This window comes from Tinamus guttatus, unplaced genomic scaffold (assembly GCF_059628265.1).
Source record: "Tinamus guttatus ecotype Peru unplaced genomic scaffold, ASM5962826v1 Tinamus_guttatus_pri_ptg000311l, whole genome shotgun sequence".
In the NCBI taxonomy this organism is placed as follows: Eukaryota; Metazoa; Chordata; class Aves; order Tinamiformes; family Tinamidae; genus Tinamus; species Tinamus guttatus.
Genome location: NW_028288845.1, coordinates 2,248,715 through 2,259,322, shown reverse-complemented (window position 1 = coordinate 2,259,322; position 10,608 = coordinate 2,248,715). Strand labels below are relative to the sequence as shown.

General features: G+C 44.9%; 1 protein-coding gene across 1 annotated transcript; it reads left to right on the top strand.

The window, feature by feature from the left end:
* Positions 1–2,702: 2,702 nt before the first annotated feature.
* Positions 2,703–8,155, top strand: LOC104566665 (thiamine transporter 2-like). Its single transcript, XM_010213480.2, has 5 exons — positions 2,703–2,867; positions 3,172–3,994; positions 4,930–5,122; positions 6,900–7,041; positions 7,976–8,155. Exons 1-5 carry the CDS (start codon positions 2,721–2,723, stop codon positions 8,153–8,155), a joined length of 1,485 nt encoding a protein of 494 aa, XP_010211782.2. The 5' UTR covers positions 2,703–2,720.
* Positions 8,156–10,608: the final 2,453 nt, after the last annotated feature.

Here is a 10,608-nt window from a genome sequence, read left to right as displayed (position 1 = left end):
CCCAGGTACAGCTACTGCACCATGCTTAAATGAACCAGTCTCAGGCAGGTCTCAAGCCATGTACACCATTAAACAGAACTGAAATTCTTTGGAAGTAAGATCTACTCTATAGCATTTGTGTGTCAGTCAAGCATCAAAACACGGTTTCAAGCTTGTTTTGCAGCTGCTTTTGGAAGCTGTCAGTGGGGACGGGCTAGGATTAGCTGGCTGTTCCTTTAAGGATGCCAAAAGTGGATGTCGAAAGAAAACCAGCTGGAAGTGTTTTCAAAGGAGGCTGAAATACCAGATGAACAGGAAACGCACAGGAACTGAATAAAGTCCAGTGGCTGGAATACAAGGATAGCCACAAGAAAGAAGGTATTAAAAAGGACCTTTACCAGGGAGGCAAAAAAGAGCAAGCCCCAGCAGACAAGGTATGATTATATCTGAGCCTAAGAAATCAGAAATCTTGCAGGGGCCAGGGAAAGAGGGAGGAAAGCAGAGAGCAGCCCAGCACATGGGCCTGGGATGGTCCAGACTGGGCTGTGTAGGAAAAGAGCCTGCAGCTCCAGCATTAAGCAAGAATTGATGGGGGTGGCAGGGGGGATGAGGAGCACTGGAGGAACAGGGGAGGCTCCAAAGCATCCCAGCAGCTCCCCAAAACTTCAAAAAGTTGTAAAAGACAAACTCAGCCTAAGGGGTAAAGGGAAGAGAGCAAGCTGGATCCCTGCCCGCCAGAGCAGCCAGGTTCGGATCTTTTTGTTGGAGGTTTTGTGGTTACAAGTGCCGGAAGGCGCGACTTAACCGGCAGCCGGCGGTGCAGAGCTGCCTCCACCACAGAGCCCTTGGCTGCGCCGCGGCCCGAGCACCAGGCGAGCGGCACCCGCCTGCCGCCAGCGCCCGCTCCCTGCGCCGCCCAGCTCTGCACCGCTGCCCGCGTTGGCCGCACGGCTGCTTAAACCTAGGTTTACCTGCCAGCCCCCAAGAGCAGGTCTATTGAAAAGAGGTATGTTCCTAGCAGGAGAGAAACAAGCATTGCAGCTGTAGTGTGTGCACTGCAACTACAGGGATATTGTCACTGGGGTGAATTTAAAGCTTTTCTGTACATAGCTCAAAACGGAGATCACTGCCCTCGACGGCACAGCCCCCCTCAGGTGGCAGCATTGCAGGTGCCCTGTGAGTGCCTGGGAGCACCACGATACCCAGCAGCCCCATCAGGCCGTGCTGTGCCAGCGCGCTGACACACGGGGCAGGCTGGGAGGACGCGCAGAGCGCGTTGCTGCGAGACCTGCCACGCACAGCCAGCACGACAACACCTCCAACAGCCCGGGCCAGCGCAGCCTGAGAGCCCAGCCTGCACGAGTGAGAGCTCACTCTTGTCCAGGTTCTTCACTCAAGCACTAAAGACACTTTCCCCCCTTCCTTCCACTTCCTTGTAGCCCCCTCATACCAGGGGATGCATCCGCGTGCTTTCGCATGGCATTGGGATGCTGCAACACCTTAATGATGACCACGTGAGAGGACAGCAAGGGGATGTTACAGTGCCTGGCTGTAAGATCAGGCAGGGCCAAAATAGGTGAAGCTGTGCACTTAGCAGAAGTTTTTGCAATAACAGGGAAGGGAGGAGAAGCAGAAGCACCTCATTCCTTGATCACCCTGTCGGTATCCCAACCTGATATGTTATTTCCACTGCTGAGCTCATCTTGCCCTCTAGTGGTTCCCTCTGCAGAGCTGGCAGAGCTACCTTCATTCCTGCTCCAAATCCTGCCGGGTGTTCACAAGTCATGCACAAAATGAAAGATACAAGTCATCTAATTTAAACCAGTAAGCCCATATCTTCATATCCACTTCTTAGTTCATCAGGCTGTTAGCAACTCTATATCAGCATGAAGTTGTAAGTAAAGAGGCAAAATCGCTGCTCTCCTATTTTACATATATACCACATCCTAAATAACTTTGCACCTTGCACTTGGCACCAACATGAACGTGGAGTCCAAGTTCCTTTCTCTGTGTTTCCCCTGCAGGCACCTTGTTATTCCCATTCAGGCTTCCCTCAGTCCAGCAGAGTTAAACCAAGCATTAATTTAAACCATAAGCCTCAGTTGGAGAAAAGAACAAGAAATAACTGCTTCATTTCATTCCAGGGCGAGCTGTTACCTTTAGTCATCACAAGTGTTTTTCAGAAATTGAAACCAGCCTGTGTCCAAACTGGCTTTCTGATGAATGCAAGGCAGTAAATGCCAGGTGAGGATCTGGCTGGATCTGCCTGCACACGGTGCGGACCTGGCCCCTGCTGGGCTCCGCTGCTGCTCCCATATCTCCACTCGCAGGAATGCCATACACAACAAGCAGGCCAAGGAGGGAATTGGTAATTGGGAGCTACTAGCTCCTCACTTGACAAGGCAGTGCTCAGTTGTTGTGTCTAGTGAGGTACTGCTACTCAGCTGACCACACTGACTCTTGCCTGGAAGGGCTTGTCCAGTTGCTACCTTGGCCCATGCAGAACAAGAGCACAATTCATCTCCCCACTAAAAACCTTCCAAGTCACCATCCATAAACACATAGAAGCTATGACAGATACACACAAACCTGTTCACTTAAAGAAGAATACTTTCCCATGGCCAACTAAAGAGTGCTCTTTAACGCTGGAAGTCATGAAATGATCAATTACAGAGCATCTTTCTGCTTGCACAAGAAGTACAATAAGAACTTGTTCTCTCCTCAGCTTTGCTGCACAGGTCATGAGCTGCTGGAAGCAAGAGAAGAGCAGCAATTGGGTTTTTCCCACGCTAGTCCTCTGCATCTATGGATTCTTCTATACGATGAAGCCTTCGGAACCTTTTCTAACCCCTTACCTAACAGCAGACAAAAACCTGACCATAGATGAGGTATGGTTTTACTTTTTTTTTTTTTTTTTTTAAATGAATCACCAAAAGACAAAAAAAAATCAAAGATAAAAAGCAAGTTACAATGTGTTGCAGGTGACATAAAAAAAGACTTAAAATACATATTAACAGAACTTGTAAAAAAATAAGATTCTGTTGCTGCTGACTATAAGGTACTTCAGGCCAGTGAAGTTGTATATTTTATTCATTCTCTCATAGAAAAAACTACCCTCTACAAAGCTATTTCCAAAAAATGATTTTCCCTTCCTCTAAATCAGTAACAGGTGTTTCTTCTGTTTCCTCCTAGGTGACAAACCAGATTTTCCCAGTCTGGACATACTCCTACCTTGCACTCCTTATCCCAGTCTTCCTCATTACAGACTACGCGCGCTACAAGCCCATCATCATCCTGCAGGGCCTCAGCTTCATCGTCACGTGGCTCTTGCTCCTCTTTGCACACGGCGTGCTGGCCATGCAGCTCATGGAGTTCTTCTACGGCATGGTGACGGCCACCGAGGTCGCCTATTACGCCTACATCTACAGCGTCGTCAGCACCGAGCACTACCAGAGGGTGACCGGCTACTGCCGCAGCATCACCCTCGTGGCAGCCACCGTCGCTGCAGTGCTGGGGCAGCTTCTCGTTTCCTTGGCCCACATCTCCTACTTCTACCTCAATGCCATGACTTTGGCTTCCCTGGGATTAGCATTTGTGTGCTCCCTTTTCCTCCCGATGCCCCAAAAAAGCATGTTCTTCCACAGGAAGGATGCTGCAGACAAGTCTCCCGGACCAGACAGAGCGATGGAGATGTTCAGCCCCAAGGAGCCTGGAGGCCACCAGGAGGACACGGACCCTCCCTCCGCAGGGACGGGGCCAAGGCCCGAGCAGCCGGCTGGCCAGCCCCAGCCCCGGCCCCAGCCCCAGGCCCTGCGGGTGCTGGTGCAGCTGAGCAAGGACCTAAGGGAGTGCTACAGCTCTAGGAAACTCCTGTACTGGTCGCTGTGGTGGGCTCTGGCCACTGCCGGCTTTAACCAGGTTATCAATTACATCCAGGTGCTGTGGGACTTCAGAGCCCCCTCGCACAGCGCTGCAGTCTACAACGGAGCAGTCGAAGCCACTGCTACTTTTTTAAGTAAGTTAACAAGACAGTGTCTATCACAAAGGCAGTTTCTAGATTTCTTTTTAAAAACTTTTATATCTTTGTAGATCTTTGTATGTTCAAGTTGTCTTCTGGATGTGCAAAATCTGTCAGCCCACAAAGAGTGGGCAAGTCACATGAATCTTGCATCCAGTTGCTAAATCCAAAGACAACAATGCTTCTTTTGCCAAGGTTATCTTTTTTCCCAGATAAGCATTAGTATGCTTTCCAGGGCAATGGTATTAACTTGCAAAGATCAGGGGAGTCTTCCATAAACATAAACCTCTCGTTATGGTCTTTCTCTAGTGAAATACTCCTGCACAGCGTGAGGCAAAGAAATGGGGCAAATCATCCAAAGATACTGAGGTCTGCAGAAAAAAGTACTCATTAAATTAGTCATGTTAACCATTATGCTTTTGCACCTGAAGCAGTTGTCCACCCATTATAAATAACGTAATGATATCCAAAGGGAACGTCAGAGGATACTGCCCTGATTTGGCATTTCACATATTTAGATTGTGCTGCTGTAGATGACTTGCGCAAGACACTGGGGTGTGACCAACCCAGACAGATGGATGTGTCTGCGTCAGAGCTGGCGATCCTCCCTCCCCCCCTTCTTACAAGTATCTGTTTCCTCTGAACCATTAACAGTAATCTCATCAAGATAGGCAACTAATATAAATCTCCCAAATCATGCGTCAGAAACACCAGATTCCTACATTGCCAACTCATTGATTAATTATTCTTAGAATTAACCTAATTGTTAGCATGGAGAGTAGCAGTTTCTAAATTGTGCAAGACACCAAAAATGGCTATTCAGGTACTCTAGAACTACTCTGCTTCATTTTTCAGTGTTGGCTTTTGAAACATGAGGGTGTTAGAACTTAGCTGTACAATGTTTCAATGCATGTTTTTCCACTTTGTTCTAGGTGCAATAACATCTTTAGCAGTTGGATATATGAAAATGAACTGGGATCTTTTTGGAGAACTGGCTTTGGGGATCTTCTCCACAATGGATGCTGGTTGTCTATTCCTGATGCACTTTACTGCCAACATCTGGGCTAGCTATGCTGGCTACCTCATTTTCAAGGCATGCTATATGCTCCTTATAACAATAGCAACGTAAGTACAAACCTTCACAGTGCTACTTTTATGCAGAGAATAGTATAATTTAAAGTGTACTTGGGGCACCCCTCATTTTACTGAGATAGGCGATCGAATTCTAGACATATCAACTATTTAAAGACAATGACGTTTAAACATCTAGTCATATTAGGTTCATCCTTCTAAGCAACCATAAAAGAAAAACCTATCACAAGGGCACTTAACAGGTGCCTGGGCAGAAATCAAGCAAGGAACAAAGCATCTTTATTACTAAAGGCAATGCTAACATCAAAGGGTGCAGACAGGTTCCCCAGTACACAGAAGATGCAGAACGAACAAGAAGGATGCACCACCATCCTGGAAAAACAGGCCAGAAAGCCATCATTTAACATCTCTTTACATCTAAACCATATGGTAATACACTTGCTAACGGGCTATGAGTGGTGGGATCCCAGGTAAAGGTTTGGCCTACAGCGTTCCCCACATAACTTTGTTTACATCACAATATACCTAGGGATTATATATATAAACATTAGAAGAGAAGATGTCTAAAATTTAAAGTTAGATAAGGGCTCTTGTCAGAGCAAGCCATTCTGCCAATAAGCATCAGCAGAGATTCACATGCTTATTTTACTGACTGGAATGCCTCTAGACTAGTGCAAGATTTCATCATACCTTTTCATTAACAAAAATGCTAAGTGCATTCTCTGTCAAAACTTTGACAAAATTTACAGCTTTAAAATCAGTAGAATTAAAATTTGGAAAAGGGAACTGCTAAAAATGTATTTTCATATTGGTGGATTAACAGTGCATTATGGTAGGGAATACCTGGGCTACAGTAAAAAACAAAAGCATCAGGAAAAAAAGCCATACTTAAAAAAAACAAAAACAAAAACAAAACAAGGCATACTGCAGGAATGACATCTGCATTTGCTCATACAGAAGCAAGTAAGGTAGACATTACAAGAACAGTTCTTACAACATTATCAAAGAAATATACTTGAAAGGAAATCTACAGGCTCTCAACAAAATTTTTATAGTACCTCTAATGCCAAACCACAAAGCAAGAAGTGATTCACAAAGGCATAGAAAAGTTGTTGAGAAAACAAACAAACATGCACTGTGACCATCTAGCCCCTACATGCCTGCCAGAGCAAAGCTCCTGCCAACACCACATCAGGTCATGGTTTTGCCTAGCTGTGTCTTGAAAGCCTCCAACCAGGAGGACTCCGCAGCATGTGGGGGAAATTTGGCCCCATGTTGCAGCTTCCCTAGGGGGACTTTTTATTTCCCCCCCTTATGTCCAACTTGAACCTCTCAAGACATAACTTGTGACATTACTAAGCCTCAAACAAGACCACCAAGAGAAGCAATGTTCAAGCACTCGGAAGAAACCTGATGAGAATCACTGAGCGTTACGAGAGCCCAGGCTGGAACGACAGGGCAGCAACTAGAACATCTGCCTGGGACTAGCACTGTCAGAAGGTAAAGAGGGTAAAAAAAAAAAAAAAAAAAAAAAAAAAAAGAGATTATAGAGATCTGATATCCTACTGGATAAAGCTGATCACGCAAAAACATGTTCTGGAAAAGCAACCCAGACAAGTGCAACAGCATCAAAATAAACCCAGGTTAGTCAGGACATTGTTTAGACCAAGCAAACAAGTGAAGCTCCTCGTTCACTCTGTCCTTGCTCTATCATCTGTACCAACTGTTTCTCTTCAGCAATGAAAGGGAGAGCAGCAGCTTTCTGCCCCATTAAGGTGGCAGTGTAAGTGACCTGCCAGCCTCCCCGCAGGTTCCAGATCGCTGTCAATCTGAGCATGGAGCGCTACGCACTGATGTTCGGCTTCAACAACTTCCTCGCGCTGGTGGTTCAGACCATTATTACTGTTGTTGTAGTGGATTCAAAAGGCCTGGGCCTGGACATAGTGACTCAGGTAAGTGCTCTCAATTTATTTCCCATTAAAGTACATCTCAAAATTCACATTAAAAAAAAAGGCAATTCTAAAGGACAATTTAATTTCTTCTTCCTTCTGTAGAAAATAGGCATCTTGCTTTGCCCTCGTGTAAATTATGTGAATTATCCTTCTTCTCTCTTGCCTTTCAGCACAGTATTTAGGATTATTTATGCTGGTCTATGAATTTCTAGAGATAGATGCACCTAACCCTATTATCAGGCACTTTCACCTGACCAGCGTCTGCTAGCTACAACAGGACCCTCATCAATATCCTCTCTGCCCCAAAAGTCACGCTGGTTTTGAGACAATATGAAATTGCCCAACTTCTACATTTTCTTGAGTGGTACCTCAGGTAGGACACAGGCTGGAAGAAACCTAAAGCCTTTCAGACATTCTGCTCACACAACACACAACTTAACAATGCTAGCAGGGCCTGAAATGTGCATGAGGCTTCATAAATAGGTTTGCTACTGTCGTTGGAAACACCAGCGGCCAGCGTAGCAACACTAATAAAAAGTGCAAGTGGGAAGTAAATCAGGACTCTAACTCAGACTCATCACTTAATTTTTTTTCATAATTACATGGGTAATAGACATGCTGCTAATAAAGCAACTTCAATATTTAACAATAGTGGAAAGAAAATAAATAAATATTGTTCCTGTCCCTATCCCTCAGAGGTTTAAAAAGAGGGATAAGGATTAGAAGAAACAAGACATGATTCTTCATCCCTCAAATACCTGCTGTTTGCTGAAAAGGCTAAGATTTTGCTCCAAGAAAGAACTTCTACACCAAGAGACTGAGCCAGGACATGGATTAGACTCAGTAATGAAAGGTCTATTGTCTCCAGAAAAAGCAGTACTTCTATAACATGTGTTTTTCATTATTTTTTTCTGCCTCTCCCCTCTCTCTCCAGTTTTTAATTTATGGCAGCTACTTCGCAGTCATCGCTGGGATTTTCTTGCTCAGAAGTATTTGCGTGCTTGTCTCAGTCGGATGCAAAAGGAAAACAGTGAGATTTTGCAAGGAGCCTCCGAGCCTTGCAGAGCAGGGACCAGCCCAGCAGGCTGCAGCCGCCTGCACCACGCGGCTGTGACGGGCGGCTCGCGCGGCCGGGCCCGCAGCACGAGGGCAGCGCCTGGCGCGCCGGGACGAGTCGCTCCGAGTCGCGCAGCGCTTCGGCGCGGCCCACACCAGCCGCGAAGAGCTCAGCGCCCGGCGGAGACAGCTTGCTTTAGTCTTATTTGCTTGCCTATAAATAATGTAATGGTCATAACTTATCTACAAAAGCAAAGCAACCTTTACATCCCACTGTGCCATGACTGAAAAAAAAGCAAAACAAGCACATATTTCACCTTGCCTTGCATTGATGGCCAGCCACTTCTATGCAGATTTGCTCATGCAGGCAGGTGAAGGGTCTATTCCCCCTTTGTGTGTACCTCACTGTAAACTGAGGACAACAGGGTCATTTGCTCCATATTCTTTCCTAGCTAACTACGAGTGATGCAGTGACCAACTCTCCTCTAACTCAAAAGCCCACATCGTACACAGAGACTTAGAGAGGGAGGGCTCACAGAGTAGGGCCGAAAAGCTTCACTGAAACACAGCTAAGCCTCAGTCCTGGGCTGAGGCTTGGAAGCTGCAACGTGAAATCTGTGCTGGATCCATAGAAAATCTCAACCCAGAGGAGTAAAAATTTCATAATCTGAACAAAAATGACGAACCCTCACCCACATCCTTTGTGCTTACGTTAAGTTACACTCAGGACCTTGCATATTCCTGTTTCAACATGAGGAGAAGGGAAAAAAAGGAAAAAGAACACAAAGAAAAAGCGACTGAACAGCATAGCCTAAGCCCAGTGAAACACGTTGTGGAGGAACTGGGCTGCTTCCGCACAAAAACATTCCAGACTATCAAGGATAGCCAAGAAGATTGAGACCAAAATCAAAAAGCATCTGAGTACTTTTGACTGCCAGGAACAAAGGGAAGGTCTACTGATCTCAGCCAAGGATTTGGCAGGGTCAGCATCTCAGTATTAATAAGAGGCTAAGTCCTATAACTTAGTCCAGCACAAAGGAAAGCAAGTCCAGAACCAAAGAGACTTTATACATGAGTTTGCACATGGTGAATGCCTAATTTAATGTAAAATACATCCATATGTTCAAGTCAAATCTGTGGTGTGATTTGTTTCCAGCTTCCAATGACTCCGTTCTGAATAATAACAGAAAAAAAAAAAAAAACAGCATTTACAGAATAATTTCATTGTAGAGACACAAGCTACCATTTGCCCAGACCTTTGTGCTCTTCGTACAGCTGTCACATCCTGTCACTAGGAAAATTGCCCAGAGGTGGGACTAAGCACAAGTGAAGTAATTGCTTTTAAATCATAAGAACTGGTGGGACTTGCTCACGTGAAGCCAGCTCATTTTCTAGGCTCATTTCCAACACTGCCTTAACAGTATGTAGTAATCCCTGTCCTATTTCCCTATTGCCCGAGCAAGGCTGCTACAGAAGAAACCCAGCGAGCCTGAAGGTCGCTGAGCTACGCGCAGCGCCATGTGCCACCAGCATCAGCCCAAGCTTCCCAGCGCGTGTGGTGGCGTGCGTTAACTGGAGGCTGGAATATTTAAAAGCATCTGTAGCATAAAAATGAAACCAAGTTGATACATATGCTGTTGCCATTGCTTATTCATCTGTATTTTAACATATTTTCATTTGCAAAAGATTTAACGGATATCAACAGATTTCAAAGCAGATTTAAAGAGTTAGGATAACACTTTCTCTATATACAGTGATTAACATCATTTGCAAGTCATAGTTTCTGAGGTGATCATTTAAAAATCAATATTCAAGGCAAGGATTGGCCTTTTTCTGATAAGGTTGTAGAGATACTGCCTTAACACACAGCAATAAACTGCAAGTATTAATAAATATTATCTCTTACAATGCACTACAGAGACATTTTATCTAAAGAATGCTGCTATAAAAGGGAAACAAATAGTTTAACAACAGCTTTCAACAGCTTGATTTCAGTCTCTCATTAGTTTCTTTGCTTTCTCTCTTGAGGATATTCATGTTTCATTTGTTTTCCCAGGAACTTCTAATATGGACTTTCTAACGTGTAAACTAGTATAACACATTAAAAAAATAGTCTTTTTAGACTCCTTTTACTGCCATCTACTGTAAATGAGTCCCATTGTTTCCCTTTTGATGATCACTTTCAAAAGTCAAGTCAAGATTCCTCTCAGTCTAGGCAGATATAGTGAGCAAATCCAAAGAGGAGATGGTTTCTACATTTCCCTCGCCACACTCAAATGTCCAGTGTATAAACATGATGACCCAGCTCACAGTGGGTCCCTAGCTTGTACTTCTCGCTGTTCCCCTTGGTTTCCAGGGGCAATTCAAAGTCCTCTCCAGGACGTTGAGAATGAGCTTTAAGCCATTTGCAAACCCATTCATTCTGAAATGGAGCTGTAATGCAGTTTCTTTTCTTGACTAAAAACATATCCACTTAACTCTAAGTACATCATTAAGAATAACCCTTGACAG